Here is a 27,388-nt window from a genome sequence, read left to right as displayed (position 1 = left end):
TCTGCACAAAGGCTGGGTGGCTAAGGAGATAAAGGTTTATTGTATACAACAGTGCTCATTACAACTGAACAGATACCGCTGCCTTAGGCCAGCATTTCCCTTCCCTCCAGGGACTCTGCACCTAGGGAATGGTGCCAGAGGCAGGGAGCCTATGGCACTCCTCATCCATGCCCTGGCAGCCACAGGGGTTCTCCTACCCCTCCTGGGCTCCCCACACCAGCACTAGTAGAAGTCCTCCTCCTCCTCAGCCTTCTCCACAAGCTGCTGGTTCTGAATCTGCTGCTGCCGCCTGTAGAGCTCAGCCACCTGCAGCCAAGAGAGAGGGATGGAAGCTGCCAACCCTGCCCCATCCAGTGCCAATGACATGGCTTAGAGAAGGAGGCAGGCTTAACTCAGAGACATTTCATCTCCATTGCTACCCCCACATATGGAACTGTGCCCATCAACTCACCAGAGAAGCTCAGCCAAGTCCTGCTGCCCCTGAGACAAGGCCAGTAACAATCTATAGGCCCATGCCAAGCTGAGCGATGTGCCCTGCTGGTGGGAGGAACAGCCCCATGCCTGAGGAGAGCTCAGCCCTGGCACAGCCTGGCCATAGGAGGGATTTAGCCAGGATGCTGGGATCAGCACACTACTGGGTTAAAGTGCTGTAAGGGCATCAGCATAGCATCTTGGAAAGAGCCCCTTGGTGCCATGCTGGAGCAGTATGGCCAACATTGAGGGGCTCATGCCCCTTACTGTACACCTGCACTCCCTGTAGCGAAGCACCCCTAGCACGGTGTCAGTCAACACTGCATAGTGAGCAATTTCTGCTGTGCCCAGCCTTTGTCCCAGAGGTCACCCCCAGGCACTGCTTGTGAAGGAAAGGATGATGGGCATCCTCCTTCTGTGTGCCATCTGCATACCAGTCTAGAGCTTCCCTGGGCACAGGCCTCTGGCACTAGTTCCCTGCAGAGCAGCAGCCTCACGTCCAGCTGAGGAGACAGGAAGGTGCTCTGCAGACTGCCCCATGTGCTACCTGGGAACTGGTGGTGGCTTCCTCAGGCTTCTTGTCATCACGCACACGCAGGAACCGGGGAAAGCGCAGGGAGATGCCTTTCTCCTCATCCACCTGAGGGCCAGGAAGGGTTTGTGAGACATGGATGGGGCCACCTGGGCAAAGGTTGGGAGGGTGTACCCAAGCTGCGAGGGAAAGGGTACAGCCCAGGGTCACAGGGGTGCTATGAACTGACTGGGCCAGCAGCCCAGGATTAATGATGAGGGGTTCCACTCCTCCCAGTGCAGGGACAGCAGCCCCAGATGGTCCATTAGGGAAGGTCCGAGGCTGGTCCCATACTGCAGGCTGATTGCAGGTTCTGCCCCGCCTGTCCCTCCTCCCACTACAGGCCCTGCCCCAGACTCACCAGGCCTATAGCTGCCTTGTGCACAGGCGAGATGGACAGGTCAGCACACTTCACTTCCCACACCTGCACAGCTGCCAGCCAGTGGTTCGGCTCAGTGCTGCTGTCCCAGCGGTAATAGGGCCGTGGCTTCTCTAGCACATGGTCCTGCCACAGTAAGAAGGGAAGGGTTACAGGCCTGGCTGTTTGTTGGAGGTGCGCATCTAACTCCAGGCACACTCCAAAACAGCTGCTACACAAAACTGCAAGAGACCTTGTGCCCTGGGAGCCAGGACTCCTGGGTTTTAGCCCCAGCTCTGGGAGGGAAGTAGGGTCTGATGGTTAGAGGAGGGGGCTGGGAACCAGAACTGGGTTCCACCCAGGGCTCTGCCACTGATTAGTTAAGTGCCTCTGGACAAGTCACTGCACGCAGAGAGGTTAAAGAGCTTCCTGGAGCCTGGGGGTTACCTCTAGCAACCAACGGGGGGTTCTGAGAAGCAGGCTCAGGGCAGGGAGCCAGGGCTCAAGAGGGCAAATGTTCATGTCCCTCAAGAGCACCCAGCAGCTGGGCTGAGCTAGCAATGGGGGAGCTCCCTGTGAACAGCCCTGCAAGCTAGCTCTGGGCAAAGCCTCCTACCTTCAGGAAGCTGTAATGCTTTTCCAGGCTCTCCTCTGTGAAGCCAGTCCCGATCTGGTGGAGAGAGCAGGGGTCACTGTTACAACAGCCCTGGCCTGCTCACTGCCCCATCTCACTTCACCACACACGAGATCCCTGTGCCAAAGCTGCTCACCGCCACCCCTGCACATGACCCTCCTCCCCCAAGCCTGCTCACCCCTGCCACTCAACTGCACACAACCCCTCTCCACCAAATCTGCTCACCACTGCTCCCTGCATGTGCCCCCCTGCATGACCCCACACTCTCATTCCGCCTCAGCATGCTCACTTGCACCTCCTGCACAACCCCCCACTCCAAGTCCACTCATCCCCGGCCTGCTTACTCCCACCTCCCAGCCCCAGCATGCTCCTGCTCACCCTTACTCTCCCTGGCATACCCACCTCTCCCACTCTTGGCCCACTGGGGTTCCCCCCGCCATGAGAGCCATTCTCTTCCCTCTAGCCTGTTCCACTGCCCTCAGATGGGCCTGGCACACTGCATCCAACAGCCATCCCCTTAACCCAGGGAGGGAGCTGCTTTTCTTCCCCTGCTGCAGCCCACAAGCAGCAGCCCAGAAGGGGGACACTAGAGAGGGCAGGGCTGCTCTCCATTCTCACAAAGAGTGCTTAGTGTAATCCCAAATCACAGCCCCATCCATAGGGCACAGAACAGCATGGAAGCCCAACTCCCAGGGGCCCCTGTGGCAATACCAGCCTGAAGGTTCCCAGCCCTGTGCGAAGAGCCCACGCTCCCTACCTTGCAGATGCTCTGGTATTCCTCACTCTCCTCATCATAGCAAGCCAGCAGGAAGCCACCATACATGCCTACTCGCTTGCCCTTGCCCAGATAGGCACCAATCACCACCAAGTCCAGAGTGTCACCAACACCTTCCAGGTAATCCTTCTTCAGCTGCAACAGGAGAGCCAGCCTCAGCAACAGCATATGTGGGATACAGGGCCTTTCTCCTCTAAGAGCTGGCTGGTTCAAAAGGGTGGAGAACAGAACTCTCCTCCAGGGGTCAACAGCTCACATGCAGCCCCAGGGCAGCAGCATAATGCAAAGCCACTTCCATGCAATGATAGTTTGCTGTTCCCATGTCATGGGAGAGGGAGCTCTGGCTGGAGCAAGTGCAACTGAAGGAGGCAGGATGTGGATCTCTCAGTTGATGCCAATCTGTGTCCCCAGAGCTAAGGCTCCTTGCCCTGCTGCCATTGTCCTAGATGGATGTGCCTTGGCACCAGGCAGCATCCAGGGGCCCAGAATATGATTAGCTGCCTCCAACTCACTCCAATGCCTCTCCCCACTGCCAAGTCAGAGCAACAGGCCCCCCACTCCACATTGTGGGATAGCCTGTCCCCTTCCCGCTGCCAGAGCTTCTTGGTGCCCCCCTCCCCATCTGGAACAGCATGTCACCTCCCCAATGCCTGAAACCCCAGTGGAGTAGCAATAGAGGGGTGGTGGCTGAGTGGTTAAGGTGCTCAACTACAAACCTGAAGGGTTGAGTTGCACTCAATCTCACTCTGAAAGGCCACCTCAAGTTCACCCAGCTGCAAAATGGGTGCCTGATCCATTGGGCTAGGGTTGCCTATGGTGGTCACATATGATGTTGGCCACATCACTCACTTGTGTGCCACTGGCTGAGAAACTGACCTGCCTTAACAGCATCAGCCTACTGAGCCCTTCTTCACCTGGACGGGGTGGGGGAGGTGTCTCAATGCGTGGAAGGACTGGAGGCTCAGCTCTAATGACTCTTAGATTGACAAGCTCAGCAAGAAACTAGGAGGTGACCAGAAGGGATAAGCGTGGGCTCTGGAAAAAGCTTATCTTGCTCTCTCCCGGGAACTTACTATGGAAAAGACAGAGCCTGAAAAGGTCGTTCACCACAGGTTGGCTGGACTCAGGGCTGACCAAAATGGGCTCTACTTGAGCCTTCCTCTCTCTGTTACACTAAGAGCTTCCTGTGCTGTGTGCCACTGACTTGACCGCCAGCGAAGTGGGACATGTGGTCCCCACTCCACCAGCAAGGCTTTCTCACCTTCAGCCACTTGTGGGATCTCTTGGCGATCTCGTACGTGGCATCCACCTCCAAGGTCTTGACCATGAGGCCCTCGCAGGAGTCTGCGAGAGAGGCTGGTTACCAAAGCCTGGCAGGCAGAGTGGCATGCCCCATCTCCCCTCACCCATTGCCAGTGCTTAATCCAGTCTCCCTAACAGGCAGGGCAGTGCATCCCCACCCCCTACAGTTCACCTTTGATGGACTGGTCAAGAAATTCAGAGATCTCGTCCAGGCTGCAGGTATCCATGGAGGTGGCAAACAGGAACTCCCCCTCCGTCTCCACAAAAGACTCGTGCAGCAGCTGACGGCGCCTGGAGAATGGTTCCTTCACTAGGGACTGCAGGGACAGAGGGGCACCGTACTCGGTCACAGGCAAGTGGGACATAAAGGATGGAGCAGATAGCATGTGGGGGGTGGGTTGCAGTGAGGTGCAGACAGTAGGGGTGAGGCCAAGGGGGTTAGGGAGCAGAGGCAGGACACTCACCTCCCCATTGAGGTACAGAATGTCGAAGGCATACAGACACACCTGCACTTTGATCTCAGCAGCTTCCACGTCCTGAGGAAACAGCCAGCAGCAGAGGTTACTGCCCCTCCCTATGAGCCCTGCTCTCTGTGCCACCAGCTCTACTCTCTTCCCCGCTTCACCTGCCCACCCAGGGACCAGCCCCACACCCCTCTCCGCAGGAACTGCTCCTCACCTTGCGCTTCCGCGTGGTCAGGATCTGGAAGGGTTGAATCTGCCTCTTCTCAGGGTCCCAGGCCACGGCCTCAGCATCCAGGATACATGACTGCACACTGTCCTTCTTCACCTGCACGGGGGTGTCAATGCATGGAAGGACAGGGCTGGCTCATGGTGCCAATAGCACTGCAGCCCCCAGCCTGTATCCCTGCCCCACCTCCTTCCATTTCTTGCTGCTGGGTGGGGGAACACGACACCTACCCCTTAAGTGTTCCTGCCTGTTGGCACCCCCCAGCACTGTATGTCCCCACTCCCTTACCTTGGGAATGCGGCTGATGATGTCAGGGTATTTGGAAGTGTTGTCCTCCTGGTTGCGGCTGTAGATGTGCACATCCCCATTCTCCAAAATGTGGATCTGGGCAGGGGAGGGGGCACAATGAGACACAGTGGAGGCTGTGGAGGGAGGGGGGGGCCCCCCATGGTTTTTGGATATGGCATGGTTACCTGGGCTCGCTCTCCATCATACTTGTACTCGCAGGTGAAGGCAGCCTCCTCAAAGCGCTTCAGCACCTCCCCAATGCCCTTGGTGGGCTGGGCCAGCATAGGCTTCAGCGGGATCCCTAGGGAGGCCATGCACTGGGGTATCAGAATCATCAGCACGTGGATGGCAGCAGCATCCAGGGGACATGGCCAGGAGCTGGACCCCCTGCACAAGGCACTGCACACACATCACAGCACTGGGCACTGCCCCACAGCAGTCTGTGCACATCCCCCCATGCCAGGTGGGCCCTGCACATACACATCACGCCGGGCCCTGCCCCACAGCACAGTAGGTCTGTCCTGCTCCCCGACAGCACAACACTGGGCACTGCCCCACAGCAGTCTGTCTGACTCACTCACCACATGCCAACTGCGTGCTGACCCAGAGTACACACTGACTCTGACCCAGCCCCTCCCCAATCCAAATTGGCACTGCACACTATCATAGCGCCTGGCCTTGTCACAGTACAATTGAAACAGGCCCATTACACAGAAGGAGGGGTGCAGATGGGAAGGGCGGGGAGGCTATGCCATGGTGCAGGAGGCCATGCAGGTGCAGGAGGTGCTAGGTGGGGGCCTCTGGTGCCAGGGAGCTGACGGTACCTGGGGTGATCTTGCAGTGCTGTGGCAGGCTCTCCACTCCATGCTCCAGCAGGATGGGGACTATGATGTCATAGCTAGGCAACTCACTGAAACACAAACACAGATGAGGCCTCTTGCCAGTCTCCATTTCGCTCACTCCACGCACTCTGTCCCATGGGGAAGCACCAGGACCTCACACAGCTCCAGCCCACCGGAGCTGGGGTCAGAGTTCTCTGGATGGCTGGGTGATGGTGCTTCTGAGACAACTTCCCTTATCTCACCCAGTGCCCTTGGAAACCACTGTGAGACAGCCCTGAACTGCGACAGCCTGGGGCAGCCCTTCTGGGACAGGCCACCAGGCTCATGCATCTCTGAAGACTCCCTGCTTTGTCGTTCTCTCTCCTGGAGCATCACAGAGAATGCACCCTAGAGCAGTGGTTCTCAAACTTTTGTACTGGGGACCCTTTTCACATAGCAAGCCTCTGAGTGCGACTCCCCTTATAAATTAAAAAAAATTTTTATATATTTAACACCATTATAAATGCTGGAGGGCAAGCGGAGTTTGGGGTGGAGGCTGACAGCTCAAGACCCCGCATATAATAACCTAACGATCCCCTGAGGGGTCCCAACCCTCAGTTTGAGAACCGCGGTCCTAGAGCCAGCATCAGCTGGAGCTGTTCAGTTATTTCCCTTGGGGTTACAGATGCTGTGCACTCCCCTCCCTAGGGCAAGAAGCATTCTTCCCAATCAGCAGAGCATTGATATTGCCTTCCAGAAGGAGGATGGAAACCACCACACACAGCCATTCATACATGTCACATCACACTGGGAGCCAAGCTCTGTGCTGCAGAGCAAGGTGAGAATGCTAACTAGGCTAGCTGGGGACCAATTTATCTGTGCTCCCCTAACAGCCAGGAAGCAAGCTCAAGTGCCAGTCGTTCTGCATGGATAAAGAGAAAACAAGAGAAAGTGAACAGCGGAGCCCAGGTTTGTTTGTGGAAGCAGCTACCCCCAACGCAAAGGCATCCAGAGCAGTGAGTCAGCACACCAAGGAACCACATTGCAGAAGTACTGCATGCCACTCAAAGCAGCCAGGTAACAAACACAAACTACACTGCAAGGCAGGTGCAGGGGAGAAGCTCCCAGGGGAGGGGGCTATGGAGCAGGGCTCACCGTGGGTTTCCTCTGAATGGATAAAATGAGGTTCCAGTTGGCACCACGGGAGAATGAACACGCAGCAGCACTGGAGCAGAGCGTAACCTCTCGACAGTGAGTGGATTCAAGTCCACAATAGGGTGCGTTTCATATATCAAGCTCACAATGGGACCCTCTGACAAAGCAGCACTGGTCTCCCCTCACAAGGACAGACCCACTGGGAGATGGTGAAAGAGCCACAAGAGAGTGCAGTTTTCACATACAGATGATCAAAGTGGTGCGTGAGCTGCCAATTACACAGGAGCTAAAGGTATTCTAAAAGGAGCTGGGAGCACAATGCAGCAGGATGCAACCCATCCCCAGAGAGAGCCCCACGTGCAGCCACACACCCCTCAGCACTGAAAGCCAAAGGAGATGGTGCACTTAGCGCTTCTGGAGGGAATTCGGACACCGGCTGGCACTCCCTGGAACAGACCCTACCAGCCAAGGATGTGTGTGGATCCCATGCCCATCACCCGCCAGCCAGCACTACCCCAGGAAGAGCCCAGCTTCCAGGAGGGATTCAAAGGAATTTGTCAGCCCAAGGCAATACAGAGATGGAAGAATGCTGCTCTTTGGGCACTGCCTCTGCCCCGGGGAACCAGCCGGCAGGGATCAGGGCAGGGTGGCAGCATGTGGTGATCTTGGGAAGAAGGAAGGACTGATCCTCAGCATGAGCCCCGAGACAACAGATCTTACACTACACTGCAAGGGCAGGAGGACATTGCCCTGCTACAGCCTCCAGACCAACAGTGCTGGAGATACAGACGAGCTCTCAAGGCAAGGCCATGCTGACTACTCAATGCCTTAACAGCAGCAGAACCCCCAGACAGCCAGACTCCCAGGCCACCCTGCATGCCATCCCCAGGGCATGATTCCCAGCCCCTATCCCCACCTCTGGGAGGTCCTGAAGACAGAGATGGAAGGCTGGGAGTCTTGCTGGTCATGCTCTGGCAGCTGCCCTAGCACAAGGAACTCTGCGTGGCTGTGGCTCTGCGCCCACCCTGGTATGGGCAAAGGCAGCACTCACCAGAAGGTCTGCTTGAGGATCTGGGTCTGCTCCTCCAGCCAGGCTTTGCGTGCCTCTGCAGATTTGCTCTGGCCAGCATCCAGCACCTCTGGAGGAAACCCTGCAAGAGAAGTACACATCACTTCCCATTCACTTACAACTCCCACCAGGGCACCCAGCCCCACAGTGCCCTACCCCATGGACTCACCTTGTCCCGGGGGAGTAAGAGACACAGCATGGGCAATGGCTGAAAGCACTGACTGTTCTGCCAGCCCAATCCGAAGCTTCCCACCCAGGGACCTGGAATACACAAGGAAAGACAGAGAGACATCATAAGGCTGTGGGTCAGGATTGAGGAGCACTGGCTGAACTGGCAGGGAGGTGGACGGGAGCTGAGAGCTGGGATAGCAGTGGGCTGTGGATGGGGATTGAGGACCCCAGCAGAGCTGGGCTCAGAGTGCGAAGCCCAGGGCTGGGTCAGCAGGGGGCTGCAGGTCAGGATTGAGGAGCCCAGGCAGAGCTAGGCAGGGGGGAAGACAGGAGGGGGCCCAGGGCTGAGACAGCAGGGGGCTGCAGGTGGGGATTGAGGGGCACCGGCAGAGCTAGAGCTGGGCAGAGCCCCGGGCTGGGAATAGCAGCATGCTGCAAGTCAGGATTGAGAGGCAGCAGGAGAGCTGTGGGGAACTCAGGGCTGGACTGGAAGGTTCTGGCAGAGCCATGGCAGAGCGTGAGAGCAGTTCTGGCTGGAAGAGTAGCATGGTGATACTGACACAGGCCTTGCCAGGCCCTGGGATGCAGGAGGGATAGCATGACTCACCGAGTGATGTAGCGAGCTTCCGAGTGCCGGCAGGCCACAAACAGTCCTTTGATGATGTCGATCTTCTTGTTCATGGACTGGTGGGGGGGACCGGGGGGGAGAGAAGGACAGACAGCCCAGCTGAGCCAAGCCCGGGCCAAAACACACACTGGGCCAGGAGGGGGCTGCAGCATCCACCAGCCTGGCTGTCTGCTGCACCCCCTGCCTTGTCTTCTGCTCTCACATGGTCTCCACTCCCAGTGCCCCCAGGCCCTCCCCCCAGGCCAACCTGGCCCCATGCAGTAGCTTAGGTCCTTGGGGAAGGGCTGCATCACAAATGTAAACCACCCCTCCCCGCACCACCCCTTCCATGTTTAGTACAGGGGGCTGCAGGCCAACACCCTAGCATGGGAGTCATGGCGCAGAAAGTCCTGTCATCCTGAGGAGCCAGCCAAGAGGTGGCCATGCCAGCCCTAGAGCCAGAGGCCTTGGCAGGGCCAGGAACACCTGGGGCACTTCTCCACCCCTCTTGGGAGCCAGCCTCTCTAGGCAGCCAGTAGCTGTGAAAAGCTTGAGCACTCTGCATGCCCAGGGCTGAGCTGGCTACAGCCCTGCCAGAGGGACGCTGAGCCAGGTCAGACAGGCCAAGCCCACCAGCTCCACCTATGTGAACAGCCCCATCCCACTCACAGCACTGCCTGTCATCCTGGCAATCTCTTGTAGCTTGCTGAAGACCCCGGCAGCACTCAGCTTGGGTGGCGTGAACATGGTGCGCTGGTTGCTGCGGCTGCTCTCAGCTACTAAGCCCAAATCCCCCTTTTCCTGGGCCTCGGCTTTGATCTGATCCAGCTGGCGGCCTGCAGGCAACAGGGAGGGAGGGAGGTTCCCAAGCTGGCAGCTTACCCAGCACACCACAGTGCCCTCAGGACATGGCTGGCCTGACCAGCGTCCCCCACCCCTTTGCCATTCCCCAAATGAGAGGGCCTGCTGCTCAGTGCAAGTCAGGGTGCCCAGGCACCAGGGAGGGGCATATCAGCTATTGCACTGTGAGGCTTAAGGCCCAGATCCCCCCACTGCTGGGGGCTGAAGGCTATTTCCTTCTGGGTGGGCCCAAAGCAGGCAACGGCCAGACCCTGGCTACGCAGGCAGTGCTAGGAGATGGGGGCAGCCTCTTGGGCCCCTGTCTTTTGGGGCCAGCCCCCACATTTGAGGTGGCAGCTTGGCCTGTCCAGACTGCAAATACAGCAGGGATTTCTCACCCAGGCTGTGACACCCCAAACCTGTTACACACTCCAGTGTCTCTCCCAACACTCAAGTCAGTGCACCTGCAACCACAGTGCTGCCTGTGCATGTAGCAGTGCATGCTGGGAAAATCTGGGCTGCTCAGCCCTAGTACCCCAAGGGGAGACTGAGCCTGAAGACACACAGAGACCAGCACCTGGAGTCATGCACTTTGGGAGAGGGAATGCTCACTAGTCACAGGAAGACAATCTTGGCCCTCAGACGCTATCGGCTACTGTGGTAATTCAAAGTGGGCACACCCTATGCCAGCGCCACCATGCCTATAAGTGGGTAGAAAGCCAGGGTCCCACTGCCCAGGAGCCACACACCTGACACCCAGAGTCAGCAGGGATGAAGGCCATAGCATAGCCAGGGGCCTCCTGCCTGGTCCCTACCCGTTGCCTGTGCAACAGCCTTCATGAGGATGGTCTCGCCGATGCCCAGCTCCAGCCCCTTGTAGGCAGGGCCCAGGCGGTTCAGACAGAGGTAGATGCAGGGCAGAATGTCAGATGGTGACAGGGCGACCACTGAGCGGAAGAGGTTGCTCAGGGTCTCAATGTTCTTCAGCCTGGAACACACACACAGAATGAGGAAAGGGCATCACCCATCGCTAACACAACCTAGCAGTCCAGGCAGAAGCAGCACAGCAGGGCCTTACCGGGCAGACACCTCCTCAATCCGCTCAAAGGTCCGAGCCACAGCCAGGTAGGGGACCCTGCAGAGACAGACACAGGTCTGTCAGAAACACCACCCCAGCACATTTCCTCTCCCTGTGACCATGGGCTAGTGGGGAGAGCAGAGTGGCAGGAGCCACGACTCCTGGGTTCTATTCCTGACCCTGGCAGGGGAATGGGTTCTAGTGGTTGGAGCAGGGACAGCTGGGAGCCAGGACTCCTGGGTTCTATTGCCTGCTCTCCTGCCAGCTCACTGCATGTTCCTAGGCCCATCACCTAGTCCTGCAGCCCCCCACACAGCTCCCAAGGAACTTGCTGTATCTTCAACTGCAAGTATAGCACTGAAACTCAGAGCCTCGGGCCAGGCCAACAGACTTGAGGCTCCACACCCAAGACTCACACTGCAGCTCTGCACTGCCCTCTTCATGGCCCCCTCACCTCTGACCATGTCCCCAGCAGGCATCCTGGACAGGGTGGTAGCTGCTCTTTGAAGGATTGTACTCCATGGGGTCCAGCGGCACAACTGGCTTGGAGAAACTGGAGGGATCACAAAGCCAAAGAGAGATAGGAAGCCACCAAGTCCAGTACACAGGCCCCACTGCACTAGTGTTTCTGAGAGTCTCCCAACAATTTGCTTGCACTAGCACCCCCAGCGAGGGGAGCCCAGCACAGGTAGCAACAGGCACCATTATCGCATGGATGAGACAGGCACCCAGCTGCAGCAATGCATGCATGGGAGAAGCTGCACTGTCACAGGACACTCTGTGTGCACATAGGCCTGGGTGCAGCCCAGGGCGTATGTTGGCTGGGATGCGCTGCCCTTGCAGGAACTGTACCTCACGGGGGGCGGGGGGGGCGGCGTAAACTGATGCTGCCTCCTGCCACCCCCAAAAAGGGCCATGCTTGCCTGGGAGAGGCTGCTGCCCTCGCTAGGAATGTAATCCCACATAGGTACTGGCCAACAGTGTGCTTGTTCCCCCACTGCATGGGTGGGGTGTAGCGCCAGGCACAGGAGATGCTCCATGTCCACAGCTCCCTACCTGCCAGCTGTGCCATCACTCCCATTGCTGCTCACTGTGGCTGAGCCAGTTGGGGGAGGTGGTATCTCCACTGCTGCATGTTCATCTGCCTTCCCTGCCTTTGCCTCTGGCACCTTCTTGGGGGCTATGTGGGATGTAAAGGTCCACACAGCACTTTATTCATTGGGGGAGAGCAGGCCCACTTGCCTGCAAGATACCCACAGGGGAGCCCCACTGCCTTTAAAGCTAGGCCCCCCTCCCCAGGATCTGCACACATCAGCTCTCCACACCAATCTCCAGATCCACCCAGCTCCCATGCCCCTCCCATGCTGGGGGCCAGGATGGCTTCTGGTCCCCTCCCTGGGTTTGTCCATCCTGGGCCAGGACTGTTCTCCCACCTATTGGGAGGTGACCTTCCACCTGAGCGCAGCTCTGCTCTGGAAAGTGCCAAGAACAGTGTCGCTGAGCCTTGCTGCCCACATTTACGAGGTGGTTTCCTACATGGCAGCTCAGTTGGGGACAGCCTGACCCCACACACAAGTGATGGATTATGCCTCGTGCTAGAAAGCAGCTCCCCACGCCCAGCCCCCACCCCAGCCCAGCGGTCCCTGAACCAGCGGGGCTACACTGCCCCCACACTCACCAAAGAAGCTGGAGATGGCTCTGCTGGGCTTGGGTGGCTCAAGCTTCCCCTGGGCTCCCCCTCCAGCGCACTCCTCTTCTCCCTTGTTCACAGTCCTCTCCTCCAAAGTGCCATTAACTTCAGCCAGTTCTTTCATCTCTTGCATTTCCATGGCTGCTTCTTCCTTTACTCCCCTGCCTGCCTCATCTCCTGGGCCTGCAGCAGAACAGAAGCCCACAGCCGATCAGGCACACAGGGTGCAGTGAGGGACCCCATACTTAGGCACCTGACTGATCCATGCAGCTGGGGATGAGGGGTGAGAGCCTGTCCCAAGGAGGATGGGTTCTACAACAGTGGTTCTCAACCAGGGATACACATACCCCTGGGGGTATGCAGAGGTCTTCCAGGGAATACATCAACTCATCTGGATAATTGCCTAGTTTCACAACAGGCTACATAAAAAGCACAAGCAAAATCAGTACTAAAATTTCATACAATTACTTGTTTATTTTTCTCTATATACTATACATTGAAATGTAAGTACAATGTTTGTATTCCAATTGATTTATTTTATAATTATATGGTAAGAATGAGAAAGTAAGCCATTTTCCAGTAATAGTGTGCTGGGACACTTTTGTATTTCTATGTCTGATTTTGTAAGGAAATAGTTTTTAAGTGAGGTGAAACTTGGGGGTACACAAGACAAATCAGACTCCTGAAAGGGATATACTAGTCTGGAAAAGTTGGGAGTCACTGCTCTACACAGGATGCCTACAGCAAGCTCAATACTGCCACCTCCTGGTTGCAGGTATGGTAGTGCAACACAGGCCCCTGCGTCAGGGGAGCACTCAGGTCTTGAGCACCCCTGGGAAAAGGCCAAGCAAATGAGCCCCCAGCCAGGACACACAGATCACCTTGGGGATGTCACTCGGGAAGCAGCAGGAGATATCCAGAGAAGGGAAGGGAGACTCTGCATTCCCAGAGCAACTGCTGGCACACTCTTACCTTGCTCTTCCCGGCATCTCTTGGCACTCGGCTCCTCATGCCTGTTGTTCTCCCTGCTAGTTGACAGCTCTATTTTGCGTTTGGGGATCTGCTTGCGAGCTGAGGAGCAGAGATTAGAGTCAGCCTCCTGCAAACTACTGGGAGGGGTCTCTGGAGCCAGCCCCGAGTCTTTGGACCAGGACAAGTTGTGGGAAAAGGAGGGGTGTGGAGTCCAGAGGTGCACAAGTGCCGGGGTGCAGAAGCAGGAGCAGCACTGGGTTACAGAGAGCATGCCAGGCCAGCACAGTCACCTACAGCGCCCAGTGAGGCCAAACTCATCCAGAGGCCCCTCTAGCTTTAGGTACCCTGCCTGACCCTCAATTCTCCAGCTGACTTCAGTGGAGCTTGGGTGCTTAGCCCCTCTGAGAATGGAGCACAGCTAGGTACCCAAGATCAGGCCCCTTGTTAACGCTGAGGCCTGAGTGACTTGGTGGGCAGAGGGAATGTGGCAGCCATAAACACAACTGTGCTGCAGAGAGGCACCGACGTGTCTCACTCTACATTGTTCTACCAGCTCCAACCTTCCCCAAGACTTAGAGTTCAGAAAGACAGACGCCCAAGCCAGCAGAAAGCCAAAAGGGAAGGGAGAATAGCAACCAGAAAAACATCTTCTGGAGTCCAGGACCCCAACACATGGGCAGGTCCCTGTCTGGGCCCAAGGGAGAAAAGGCAAATGAACAGTGTGGATGGGATTTAACGAGGAGAGATCAACAAAGCATGGCCCAAGGAGAGCACAACATATTAACTGCTGGCAATTACATTGTTCATAGCCTTCGAAGAGCAAGCAAAACACAGACATTGGTTAGACTGATTTGCTGGGAACAACACAGGGCAGGCAGGGATCATGTGTGCAGCCTGGAAAAACACTGGTCAGATGGGAGAGAGATGCACGTCTCTGTGCAAGAAAAGCAATGGCTGGAGAGCTAGGAGCCTGATTGCATGGGGCCTGAGACACCAGCTCAGGAACCCTGACAGTGGAAAAAAGGGCCTGGTAGCCAGGTGATCCATCCTAAAATGGGCTGAACTATGGAGGCCCACTCTGGGAGAGTGCAGGTAGAGGCCTGCCACTCGGAAAGGGTGCCCAAGGAGAGAGTGAGGGCATGATCACATCTGGGCAGGGTCCTTACCGGTCCTGCGTCTGGGGATGCCAGCATGGCTGATGGCAGGGGAGTCAGAAAGGGCCGGGCTGTCTCCAGCAGAGTGGCTACTGCTTGGGGAGAGGCTATCCGCAGAGATATCAGACTGAGGAGTTTGCATAGGCTCCTGAAAGACAATTCCCCAAGAGTGCTACAGGCAGGAAAGAGACATGGAGCACAAACCACAGCCCACCTGGCTGTATCACTAGCACTGGGCAAGTTGGGGTGGGAGCAGCACTCAGCCCCAGGAGAGGGACCAGCATGGGCCCTTTCAGCAGGTTCCTGGAAGAAAGTCGGGCAGGGGTTCCAAGGAGGCTTGTGAGGGATACAGCGGGCAAAACAGCCATCTTCAGGAGAGCTCCAAGTGGAAGGAGGGTGCACACACGGGCAGGTCTCTGTAGCAGCACACAGGACACTGTACTATATATACCTCTCCAAGCAGCAGAAGGCACTCTGCCCAGGACACACTACAGGACTAGCATTGGGGGCATATTCAAGGGGGAGCCCAGGGCCTCGCTGGAGTGAAGGGCACTAAGGCGAGGCATGGAGGAGGCATTGGGCTGGTGCAGACCCAGTGAAGGGTAACATGGAGCAGCCTACACTCCAGTTGGTGCTGGGGGGATGCAGGATCCCAGGCTAGCTCCATGGGAGTTCCAGGGGAGAGATAGGAGGTGCGCAGAAGATACCTGCTTGCTGCTGGTTCTCTCTAAGCTTTTGTCCTGTGTGGGCTCCATCTCTGCTCGGGCTGTCAGCACGGCCTCCTCCTCGTCACTGTCACTCTCCAAGACCCGGCGCAGGGGCCTCTTGGCAGATTTCACTGGGGAGTCCAAGCAGAGGCTCAGGCCATTTCTCTGCATTGCAGCTGCCTCTGACAGCCTGTAACGAAGCTGTGAGTCAGAGAGGATGGCCCCGGAACCAACGCCAGCGAGACCCTGCCCCAACTGTCCCCCATGGTGCGTAATGGAGCCCGGCAGTAACTCACTGGCTGGTTGAATCCTCCTCTGCTGGCAGTCCAATCTTCTCCTCCTCTTTCACAGCCTTCATGGGCTGGAAAAATGACCTGGCCAAAGCAACAACAGAAATGCCTGACTAACACCTCCGCATGGGTAGACTAGACAGACTCTTGGGGAAAGGAATTCCCTTTAGCCCAGCACAGGAGTCCATCAAGGCTCCCACTAGTCACCTAATATATTTAGTCATCCAGGCAACAAGCTGCAGTACAATGAGAAAGCCCTGCATTGGCAGCCCCAGGCTCTCTAACTGCATGGAGGTCCAACAGAAGGGCCTGGAGTGCTCCAGCAATACCCAGAACAACTGCTGCATTGCCCCATCCGTGGGCTCACTGCATCATCCCACACACGCTAAGAAGCAGCTCTTGTCTATGCTTCACTTAGCTGCAAGCCGTGTTATAACCTTGCAGGGGGCACATGTGGCCAGAGCTCTGTGGGGCAGGAACTCTCTGCAGGGCCATGCTACAGGGCAGGCGCTCTGAGACACTCAGGGACTCGTGCTCACAGCGCTGAGCACAGGCTAACAGCAAGAGAGACAGGCCAGGAGACCCAGGGACCAGCCTCAGCTCTGAAAGGCAACACACCAAACAGTGCAGGCAGGGCCTGTGCCTTCCCCAGGGGGCTGAGACATGCCACTGGGGGCAGGGAAGCACAGGCGGGCTCTGCTGCCACAGGGATGGAGGCACGAGGGCAGGCGGCTGGCAAGGAACAACCAGCCTCTCCCATTCCCTGCTCCCCTGTGGGGCAGCAAGGGGGTGCCGAGGCTCCAGCCCCCTGGGGGGCATTACTTACGTGATGGGGCGCTGCATTGTGGGGGGGTTGGGGGCAGCTGTCGCTGCAGGCCAGGCAAATGCAAGGCCCTTCTGGCACGTCAGCTGAGGCAAACAGCAGCGATCGCTCAGTGCCCCTCCAGCATGGCGGCTCCAGCTGCGGGCAGAAAAGGGGACAGAGGTGAGAGGCCCCCCAGCTGGCCCAGGCCCTGAACCTGGGGCAGAGCAGGGCAAGCCTGAGCCTGCAGCACAGACAGGAAGGTGAAGCCACCTGCCTAGGCCCTGAGCCCCTTTCCCCCTGCTCAGCCCGGGCCAGGGGCCAGGGCATGGCGCAGAGGGGGCTGGGAAGCACCAGGGTCATTGCTAGGGGCTGGATTCACTGGACCGGCCTGGCAGTGGGGGAGCAGGTGGCTGGACTGAGGGCCAGGTGCGGGCGCGGGGCTGCCGGAGCGGGGGGCTGAGAGGGGGAGGGGCAGCCCCTTTTCCCGCCATTTCTGCCCCACAGGGGCCGCGCGCGGTCGTTGGCCTCCAACGTTCTGTCCCCAACAGTCCCCACTCCGGGAAGGGGCGCGCGGCTACCTGCGGGCCTCCCGCCCAATTCCAACCCGGGGCTCGCGCCGCCCACCGCCCTTTCGCGGGGAAAATCCAACCCGCCGCGTTCCGACAGGCACCGAGCTCCTGACGTCACAACAGCCGACATGCGCCGCGCGCGCAATGCAAAAACTAGAACGCTACGCCCGCTGGGAAATGTAGTCTTGGTAGCGGCACTCTCTCCGGGCTCGGGAAACAGACCCAGGGGCATGCTGGGAAATTCAGCCTCACGCCTGCTGGCTCACCTACCCAGGGGCATGCTGGGAAATGTAGTCTCACTCCTGCCAGTGTCCAACCCCCACCCGCCCAATCTACAGCCTGGCCTTCTTACCCCTGCCCCCACCCCTGGGGCACTCCCCCATGGTGCCCTATAGCATCCCTTCCCCCACCCCTGGGGCACCTCCCCCATGGTGCCCTATAGCATCCCTGCCCCCACCCCTGGGGCACCTCCCCATGGTGCCCTATAGCATCCCTGCCCCCACCCCTGGGGCACCTCCCCCATGGTGCCCTATAGCATCCCTGCCCCCACCCCTGGGGCACCTCCCCATGGTGCGCTATCACATCCCTGCCCCACCCTGCATGGCCCATTTACCCAGCTCCTGGAATCCCCATGTTGTTGCCTGGGAACCCCTTAGCCACAGGGCTGCTTCCCTCCCACTCTGCCCGGGGCTAGCACCAGGCCAAGCCGCCTGCGCATGCTGCCCAGGGCAGAGGTCTAGCCCATTAATGTGTGGCTTTTCAGGCTCAGGCCCTCAGTGGACACTGAAGGTGCCAGGGACTCTGCTGGCTCCTTCTTCCTGGGGGTGACAGAGCAGTGGCCTGTGTCACTGCCAGGACATGATCCTGCCACTGTCCCATGGCATGAATCAGTTGCCAGAGCTGACATCGAAATCAGCATTGGCACTGATCAGCAGAGTTAGCACATCCTGGAGTGGAGCTGAGCGGGGCAGGTCACACTTCCCCTAGCTGAGTGGGGCCAGACTCTCCAGCTGCCCAGGCAGATGTCCCTACACTGGTTATGTTATGGGCACTCTGAGATCTTTTCCACACACCTAGGCCGCTAGAGACAGACTTTTTCAAGCAATGAATATTAAGACTATGAGAAGAGCCAGCAGCTGGAGAGGGGTGGAGGCCTGGCACCAGTTGACTCAAGAGCCCTGGCACCACAGCAATGGGCACTAGGCAAGGCAGTCCCAGATTTGGCTCTGAAGGAAACTACAGAGCCATCAGAGCATGAGGGAATTGAGGGAGGAGCTGTAAGCCAGGAAGGGTCAAAAAGGAAAATATACGTTTATTGAATAAAGTGTATTCTCTGTACAAAGACAGCGTCACATCGCATCATCCACAGATTCATCTCTGACAGCACAAACATCCCTAGAGCATCACACTTTGCATGGCACCACCCACCTGCCTCGGCCAGCACAGACACCTCAGAGTGTAACATCTCACATGGCAACATCCACCCGCTCCTGCCAGCACAGACACTCCAGAGCATCACACCCCGCATGGCACCATCTGCCCACCCACCACTGTCAGCTAGGGTGACCAGACAGCAAGTGTGAAAAATCAGGACAGGGTGGGGGGTAATAGTCTTCTATATAAGAAAATGCCTCAAATATCGGGACATCTACTGTCAGCACAGACAGTCCAGAGTCACAGCCCACATGGCACCATCTGCCCGCCTGCCTCTGCCAGTGGAGACACTCCAGAGCATCACACCCCGCATGTCATCATCCACTCACCCACCTCTGCCTGTGCAGACACCCCAGAGTGTCACACCCCGCAAGGTATCATCCACCCACCTGCCTCTGCCAGCACAGACACCCCAGAGCGTCACACCCCATACGACAGCATCCATCCACCGACCTGTGCCAGCAGACTCTGGGTGCTCTCAGCTATGGGCCAGCAGTGCCCATCCCACCATGAGTACGCAGACACCTTGGGATCTCTACCCAGCCTGGGCTGCAGGTGCTCTGAGCTATGGGACAGCAGCACCGACCACTTTCTCTTCTTTGTGAAAACAAGTCAAATAGGACCAGCACCCAGGTATCCCATCCATCCTGACGTCATCGCGGGGCACCCCCATTGTGGCAATGGGCTGACTTTTCCCCTGCTGTGTGAGCTGCAGATGTGCATCCGGCCCCGCACCAGTGCCTGGCCCCCTGACTTACACAGTAAGCACCCAGAGCAGCTGGGGTCCCTGCCCCATGGCCCTAGCATGCGCCCAGCAGTGCTGCTTGGTTCCTGTGCAGCAGGCCAGGGTCGAAGAGCGCCAGCCCAGTGCGCAGTCGCGTGGCAAAGAGGTGGCGGCAGGGCAGCAGGCTGGAGGTGTAGATGGAGCAGGAGCAGCGCGTCAGGGCCTGATCCATGGCGAATTTGGACAGGCCATCGTGGAGTAGGTAGCCCTCAGCCGTCTCCTGGAAGCGGTAGCGGCCGTGCCGTGCAAAGCCCAGCTCTTCCTCAATCAGGCCAGCCGGCTCCGGTTTGCAGATGGCACGGTAGTGCGTGGCCAGCTCTCCCTCGTCCAGCTCATGGGCCTCGCTGCCCACCTGCATGGCCAGCAGGTCCAGCATGCACTGGGCCACAGTGGGCGAGGGGCTGAGGGCTGCCAGCAGCCGGCGCTGGTGCTGCTTGAGCAGCTCGCAGGCGTTGACGTTGCGGGCCGTCTCAAAGGCCCAGAACTGCACCCACATCTCGCTGCGCGGCTGCCAATGGCGCTGGAAGTAGCGCACAAAGCGCTGGGGGAGAATGACCTTCATCTCCTGCGCCGCCTGCTGGTAGGCGGCCGGTGACTTGGCTGCAGCCAGCCGGCAGAGCAGGGGCCAGATGCGCTCGTCTTCGGCGGCACCCAGCTCCTGCGCCTTGCTGAAGAGCGTCTCCAGCACCTGGGAGCGGCAGATCTGCACGCGGGCATTGGGCAGCAGTTCCTTCACCGCCTCCAGGTGGGCGATCTCCACGCCCAGCGTGATGCACCGCACCTGCAGCTTGACCTCAGGCACGCTCTGCACCAGCGAGGCCAGCGTGAAGCGCAGCAGGTCGGGCGTCTCCCGCTGCGTGAGGCAGTAGGCCACCTCACGACCGCGCCCCGCCCCGTCTACGCACAGCACCGAATACAGGTCAAACTCCTCGTTCAGCCCCACCATGCGGTCGAAGAACAGCATGAGTGGGAAGCGCCGGCTCAGCGCCATCATGCGCGAGCTCAGGAAGAAGATGGTCTGGACGATGACCTTGTCCTCCATGAAGACCAGCTTGACCTTGGCGTTGGGGTCGCTGGCGAATAGCCCGTCCAGCACAGTCAGCACGTCCAGCACCCCGTGGTCACGGCTCTTGCAGTAGGAGAGCAGGCGCCGCACGTCTGGCCCTCCCACAAACTGCTTGGAAATCTTGTTGGTGGTGCGCACCGGCAAGCACGAGTTGGCCATCAGGTAGCCCTTCTTGAAGTAGTAGGCAAACTCGATGGGGCACAGGGCGTGGTTGTGGGCCAGCTGGCACTCAGTGACGATAAGCCGGTCCTTCTTGGGGCTCATCTTCAGCACAATGCTGGCACAGCAGCCCTTGTGCTGCCCCCTGTGGGCAGAGAGAGAGGCTGAGCAGCCTGGGACCCCAGCACATGCCTCCCCCATGGGCCAGGAGGCAGCTGTGGGAGGTGGCAGAGCGGGGCATATGCTCACCCCATGTCTGCCTGGTGGGTACCAGTGTGGGGCTGCAGAGGGGCCTGGCCAGCATACACCTGTGTGCATGGAGCCACCGCTAGCTCTAGTATTGGGGGCCTAGCTCACCAGCTCGCTGCCCTGGGGTGAGGGCACCCCATTGCAGGTCTCCTGGGGAGACCCCTGAGCCACTCCAGCTGGAACTCAGCTATTGTGCTGGGAGGGGGGCTCCCAACTGAGGGGCTGAAGAGCCCAAGCAGGTTACTGCATGGAGAGGATGGGACAGAGGGACCCACAGCATCGATTGGGACAGAGACAGGTACCTCTGCTCCCCTCGCTCATCACGCAGGAACCAGGAACATGGGCAATGAGACAGGCAGAAATCCCTTCCCCACAGTGCTATAGGCCTGGGGAACTCACTGCCACAAAGAAGCGCTGGGCCACCTGAGCAGGGCTCAGAGATGGGCTGGGCCTTTGTCTGGATAACAAGAACATCCAGCATTACTAAGGCAGTGTGGCCTACTGGAGAGAGCTCTGCACTAGGACACAGAAAAGCTGGGCTCCGTTCCTAGCTCTGCCTTTTGTGTACCCTTGAGCAAGTCCTGTCCCTTCTCCATGCCTCGGTTTCCCCTCTGTACAATGGGTAAAGGGCTGTGAGCTCTGTGAGGGAAAGGAATAGATAAGAGCTGGGGACTGTTATTAAATATTAGAATCAGGATTAAAGCCCCCTGCAACGGGGCAGGGAGATAAACCACCTCCCAGCCAGCCACAGATTGACAGGAGCCAGGGGGAGTTCCCTGGGGCAGGCTACGCCAGCACTCCCCACTGCAGGGATTCAGGCAGCTCTCTCGGCAGCAGCAGGTGCTGCCACCCTCGGATATGGAGCTAGGCAGCCTGGGGCTGAGCCAGTCTGGCAATGCCAAGTGATGTAAGCTTTGCCCTATCACAGCTTCACCCACATCAGACCGTGCTCCTGCCTAGGGCAACATGCACTGACCACAGCCACTCATCTGTCCCTTCAGCCACACACCTCTCAGCCCCAATGGGATATAGGAAAAGGCTAGAGAGGGATCCTGTGCCTGGGGTATGGAGGCTCTTTTTACAGGATTCCTTGCCTGGTATTGTGATGCAGCTGCTTCTGGGACGGGACATGAGTCACACTGAATCAATGCACAACAGTTGAGATCAAGAAGCAGAGTCATACAGAGAACAGAAATGGGGGCTGTAGGGAGACAGACTAGCCATCTCAGCATTTCAGCAGGATACCTGGGTTCTCACCCCAGCTCTTAAGGGAACTCTCCATGCAATCGTTTGAATTACGAGCGAGGAAGACTCCAATTTTACATCTGGATCAGCCACTCAGCTCCCTTCAGCACAGGCCCCCTAGTGCTGCCCTGGGCATTGGGGTCAACACTTACTGCCAGGGGACAGTGCCCTCATCTGAGTCCCTCCCCGAGCCCCACTTCTTGCTCTCCACAGCACAGGCCCCCTAGTACCACCTGGGCATTGGGACCAGCACTAACTGCTGGGGAGAGTGCCCCCTCCTGAGACCCACACAGCAAGAATATGGGCTCCAAGCCCTGGCCCAGTTAAACTCTGCTTTGTAGGTGAGCTCTGCTGGACACCACGATGCACAGGGGTCCCACAGGGGACATGGTACATGCCCAGTTTGCCACTGAACCATCCTGCATAGCTGTGTCCCTGTGCCTCCCCCAGCCCTTCTGCGTGAGCTGCCCCTCTACCGAACTGCCCACCCCCCATGCTCCGCCCACAGTGGGTCCTCACCCCTGCTCGGGCTTGCTGGAGCCACGAAAGTCCTTGCAGACCAGGCGCACGGAGCTGTACTTGAGGGCCTCCACCACATCGGGCCGTGGGGGCGCCGTTGCCCACTTGCACTTGCTGAGCGGCACCGAATTCTTGACAAAGAACAGGACCTTCCTGCGCTCGCACCAGGCGTCGAAGAAGGCGCTGAACTCCTCCCATGAGAAGAACTCCTTCTCCTGCAGCTTGTCCTCCTCCATCCCGCGGGGAGCCTGGGCCTGCTGGGGACAGCTGGGGTCAGCACCAGGATGAGCAGGGGACAGAGCTCAGTGCTGGAGACCCACAGCATGACAGGCACCCCTCAGACAGCCTCCTGACCAGGGACGGAGCAGAGGGGAACCAGGAAGGGGCTCACAGCTGCACAGACTCAGCCCCCCAGCCCGCGTCCTCTGGGCATGTGCCCCTGCTGTTCAGCCCAACCAGTGCTGCCCCCCGGTAACTTTTGTGACTCCCCAGTATCTGATCCCTAAGCCTCAGGGCAGCTCTGGTGTGACACTGAGGAAGGGAGGGGCAGGAGGGAGCTGGGGTATGTATCAAACCCCCACTGTGTATGAATCATGTTCCCATGCAGCTTCACAAACCCCTCAGTTCGTGGGGCACCCCACACCAGCAGCCTGTTCTCACACATGCCTATTGTCTGTCTCTCACACACACACAAACACACAAGTTCAGCAGGTCAGCAGCTGACTACGTGACAACTCTCTGAGCGCAGTCATCCATGGGCCCCCCAGCGAGTGGGCTCTGCAGGGACCAGCTTTCAGCCTGACGCTAGTCTTCATTTTCATCAGTGATCAGGCAGGAAATACAAACTCCCAGCTGAGAAGAGCATTTATGGCTGACACACAGACCAGCCGAGCGGTAATTAGCGACGAGGCCAGGGCAGCCAGACTGGGCGAGCTGCACAGCTTGGTCAGCTGGGCCCATTCAAACAGTGTGTTCAATGCAGCCTGACGCAAGGTCATACCTCTAGGGACAAGGGATGCAGGTCACACTGACCACACAGGGTTTGGACCCTAGAAAGCAGGATGCAGAAAGGGATTTAGGGCATAGGGGACAAACACCTCAACAGGAACTCCTAAGGCAATGCTGTGGCAAGACGGGCTAAAGTGACCTTTGGCCGGATAGGGAGGTAGGAGGCAATTTTCCCTCTGGGTACGGCGTTGGTGGGGCAGGTCCTGGACTCCTGCGTGCTGTTCTGGTGTCCACGTTTATAAAGGATGTTGAATAATTGTTGAGGGTACAGAGAAAAGCCAAAAAAAACCACCCCAAAAATGATTCATGGGCTGGAGAAAATGCCTGCCAGAGATACAGAAAGAGCCCAGGCTGTTTAGCTGCTCAAGAAGAAGGTTGAAAGACGACTTGGTTACACATCCCAGAGAGACAATCCCAGGTGCTGGAAGGGCCCTTTACTGTAGCAGAGAAAAGACAGAACAAGAGTGACATGGGAAGCTAAAGTCAGACCAATTCCAACCAGAAATAAGGCAGATGAGGGTGGCTTCCCCTCGCTCGCTGGATTTAGGTCCAGGCTGAACGCTCTTCTGGAAGCTGCTTTAGTCAGATACAAGTTATTGGGCCCAGCAGAGGAGGGTGATTGGCTGAACTCTCAGACTGTGTTATACAGGAGGGCAGGCAACACTTGTCATTGTTTCCATAGGCTGAGCTCTGTGCTGATGGCATCTCAGGTTTTCTGGAACTAACCCCACCCCATGAGATTCCACAGAGAATCTAGCAGCTCTGGCAGTTTCACAGACTGTACTGGCCAAGGGCTGCCATTTCACCGCTTGTGTGAAGTTTCTATGGTGCAATGCTCTCAGGTACCCTACAGCTACTTCATGTCATGGTGAACTTCCCATCCCCCCATGTCCAATCGCACTGCCCCATTGTGTGTCACACTCCCATGTTTCACAGCCACAGCCTCCACTGTGTCACACACCTTGTCAGACACCCTGAGTCATACATGAGGCCCCGACTGTATGCTCCTGACACACAAATTCAGCCCCCTTTAAGTGTCACACCCTCATGTCACACACACCTTGTATCTCACACACAGCCCTTGTGTGTCACAACCTCCCATATCATATCCCTCTGTGTTGTGCACACGGTCCCTCCCCCACACCATAGATTCCAAATACAGAAAAGACCACTGTGTTCATCTAATCTGACCTCCTCTATAACATAGACCAAAGACCTGCCCCAAAACAATTCCTAGGGCAGATATTTTCCAAAAACATTCAATCTTGAGTCAAAAATGGCCAGTGATGGAGAATCCACCAGGACCCTTGGTAAATTCTTCCAATGGTTCATTAACCTCAGTTAAAATTTACACCTTATTTCCAGTCTGAATTTGTCTAGCTTCAATTTCCATCCATTGGATCGTGTTAGACCTTCCTCTGCTAGACTGAAGAGCCCATTATTAGCTATTTGTTCCCCATCTAGGTACTTTAGTCTGTGATTATCCCCCCTTAACCTTCTCTTTGTTAAACTAAATAGTTTGCGCTCCCCGAGTCTCCCATTATAAGGCAAATTTTCCAATCTTTTAATCATCCATGTGGCTTTTCTCTGAACCCTCCACAACTGATCAATATCCTTCTTGAATGGTGGACACCAGACCTGGACACTAGAGCCAAATATAGGCGTAAAATACTCTCTACTCTGACTCAAGACTCCCATTTATGCTTCCCAGGACTGCACTAGCTCTTTCAGCCACAGTGTCACACTGGTAGCTCATATTCACCTGACTATACACCATGATCCCTAAATCTTTTTCAGAGTCACTGCTTCCCAGGAGAGAGTTCACCGTGTAAATATGAGCTGCATTCTTTGTCCCTAGCTGTACACATTTACATTTAGCTGTATTAAAACACACATCGTTTGCTTGTGCCAAGTTTACCAAGCGAACCAGATCATTCTGTATCAGTGACCTGTCCTCTTCATTATTTGCCATTCCCCCAATTTTTGTATCATCTGCAAACTTTATGAGCGATATTTTATGTTTTCTTCTAGGTCAGTGGCTCTCAAACTTTTTTACTGGTGACCCCTTTCACACAGCAAGTCTCTGAGTGCAACTCCCTTATAAATTGAATTTTTTTTATATATATATTTAACACCATTATAAATGCTGGAGGCAAAGCAGGATTTGGGGTGGAGGTTGACAGCTCGCAACCCCCCATGTAATAACTTTGTGACCCCCTGTTCTAAGTTGTTGATAAAAATGTTAAACAGCATAGGGCCAAAAAGTGGTCATGCCGCACCCGCGGGAATCACACCCAACACATGACCATTCCCCGTTTACAATTACACTTTGAGACCTATGAACCAGTTTTATCCATTCAACATGGGTTGTGTTAATTTTATATTCTAGTTTTTTAATCAAAATGTCATGTGGTACCAAGTCAAACCCTCTACAGAAATCTAAGTCTATTACATCAACTTTATTACCTATATCAACCAAACTTGCAATCTCATCCAAAAAAATCAAGTTAATGTTTCATGTTGATTGTCATTAATTATAGAACCCTTCTTTACTGATCGAGTCCTGTATCAGCCGCTCCATTATCTTGCCTGGAATTGATGTCAGGCTGACAGCCTATAACTACCCAGGTTACCCCCTTTTTAAATACTGGCACGACGTTAGCTTTCTTCCAGCCTTCTGAACTATCCCAGAGCTCCAGGACGTATTAAAAACCAACACGAAGGGTCCAGCGAGCTCCTCAGCCAGCTCTCGCACACACCCTGCCACCCCCCCCCAGCTGGCCACCCCCTGCGCTGCACTACCCCACCCCACGCTGCTCGCCCAGCCCCATCGATTCCCAAACCCACAGCCCAGCCCTGCAACCCCGAGCCCTGCACCGAGCTGGGATGGGACCCACCGACAGCCCCGAGCATCAGGTCCTGTGCTGAGCACCAGCCCCGCGCGCAGGTCAACCCCCGCCCCGGCCAGCCCCGGGTCCCGCCCAGCTCACCAGCACCAGGATGCTCCACAAGCAGCAATAGCAGGGACCAGAGCACCCAGCCCCCGCTTCCCACAATGCACCGCAGCCCTCACCTCCCCCCGACGGCCCCCAACGGCACTAGCGATCCAGCCCCCGCTTCCCACAATGCACCGCAGCCCTCACCTCCCCCCCCAACGGCACTAGCGATCCAGCCCCCGCTTCCCACAATGCACCGCAGCCCTCACCTCCCCCCCAACGGCACTAGCGAGCCAGTCCCCGCTTCCCACAATGCACTGCAGCCTCAACCCTCCCCACAATGCACTGCGCCCTCACCCTGCCCCGCTTCCCACAATGCACTGCACCCTCAACCCTCCCCACAATGGACTGCGGCCCGCACCCTGCCCCGCTTCCCACAATGCACTGCACCCTCAACCCTCCCCATAATGCACTGCGGCCCTCACCCTGCCCCCGGTTCCCACAATGCACTGCACCCTCAACCCTCCCCACAATGCACTACGACCCTCACCCAGCCCCCCGTGTCCACAATGCACTGCAGCCCCCCCCCCCCTTCCTCCTGCCAGTATCCAGGATACACTGTAAGCTGTCACCCAGCTCCAGTTCCCAGAATGCACTGCTGCACCCCTCACCCAACTCCCTCCCCCCCCCGCAAGTCCCTAAATGTATTGCAGCTGTTATGCAAGCCCCCTGGCTCCCACAATGCACTGCAGCCCCCTCACACTCTAGGGAGCAGTGTCAGGGTGAGGAAGGCTGCAGGAGGGTCTCTAGGGAGTTGGAAGCCTCTGCCCACAGCCTGCAGAGCTTTTACCCGCCCTGTCTGGTAAAGAGAGGCCAGTCCTAGTGTGGATGCAGCACCACACAGGGGTAATGGTGTGTGTTCTGGCTGACACCACCATCTCTGCACAGAGCGGACATAGCATCTATGGACT

At 57.2% G+C, this 27,388-nt stretch overlaps 3 protein-coding genes across 7 annotated transcripts in view; 1 reads left to right on the top strand and 2 right to left on the bottom strand.

Moving 5' to 3' along the window:
* LOC115641316 overlaps positions 1-27,388 on the top strand; it is a 627,798-nt gene that overhangs the window by 464,706 nt on the left and 135,704 nt on the right.
* On the bottom strand, positions 18-17,151 carry LIG1 (DNA ligase 1). The gene is made up of 27 exons (XM_030544526.1): positions 17,027-17,151; positions 16,470-16,604; positions 15,650-15,727; positions 15,354-15,543; positions 14,659-14,794; positions 13,493-13,591; positions 12,509-12,703; positions 11,887-12,010; positions 11,285-11,383; positions 10,831-10,887; positions 10,568-10,740; positions 9,582-9,748; positions 8,913-8,989; positions 8,304-8,395; positions 8,117-8,216; positions 5,914-5,999; positions 5,275-5,390; positions 5,090-5,185; positions 4,790-4,900; positions 4,576-4,647; positions 4,284-4,428; positions 4,071-4,153; positions 2,792-2,944; positions 2,017-2,070; positions 1,404-1,547; positions 1,019-1,111; positions 18-306 (listed from the first exon to the last, which is right to left on the bottom strand). Exons 2-27 carry the CDS (start codon positions 16,484-16,486, stop codon positions 223-225), a joined length of 2,841 nt encoding a protein of 946 aa, XP_030400386.1. The 5' UTR covers positions 16,487-16,604; positions 17,027-17,151; the 3' UTR covers positions 18-222.
* On the bottom strand, positions 18,305-26,590 carry ZSWIM9 (zinc finger SWIM-type containing 9). Of its 5 annotated transcripts, none has more exons than XM_030544529.1 (3): positions 26,555-26,590; positions 22,474-22,730; positions 18,305-20,605 (listed from the first exon to the last, which is right to left on the bottom strand). In XM_030544529.1, the coding sequence occupies exons 2-3, from the start codon at positions 22,707-22,709 to the stop codon at positions 19,252-19,254; spliced, it is 1,590 nt and encodes a 529-aa protein (XP_030400389.1). In that variant the 5' UTR covers positions 22,710-22,730; positions 26,555-26,590; the 3' UTR covers positions 18,305-19,251. The 5 variants fall into 5 exon arrangements, with proteins under 5 accessions (XP_030400389.1, XP_030400391.1, XP_030400390.1 ...); XM_030544531.1 differs by having other exon boundaries at positions 22,474-22,727; positions 26,555-26,576; XM_030544530.1 differs by lacking the exon at positions 26,555-26,590 and adding an exon at positions 26,472-26,548.

This window comes from Gopherus evgoodei, unplaced genomic scaffold (genome assembly GCF_007399415.2).
Source record: "Gopherus evgoodei ecotype Sinaloan lineage unplaced genomic scaffold, rGopEvg1_v1.p scaffold_34_arrow_ctg1, whole genome shotgun sequence".
Classification (NCBI taxonomy): Eukaryota; Metazoa; Chordata; order Testudines; family Testudinidae; genus Gopherus; species Gopherus evgoodei.
This window is presented reverse-complemented; position numbering and strand designations above follow the sequence as displayed.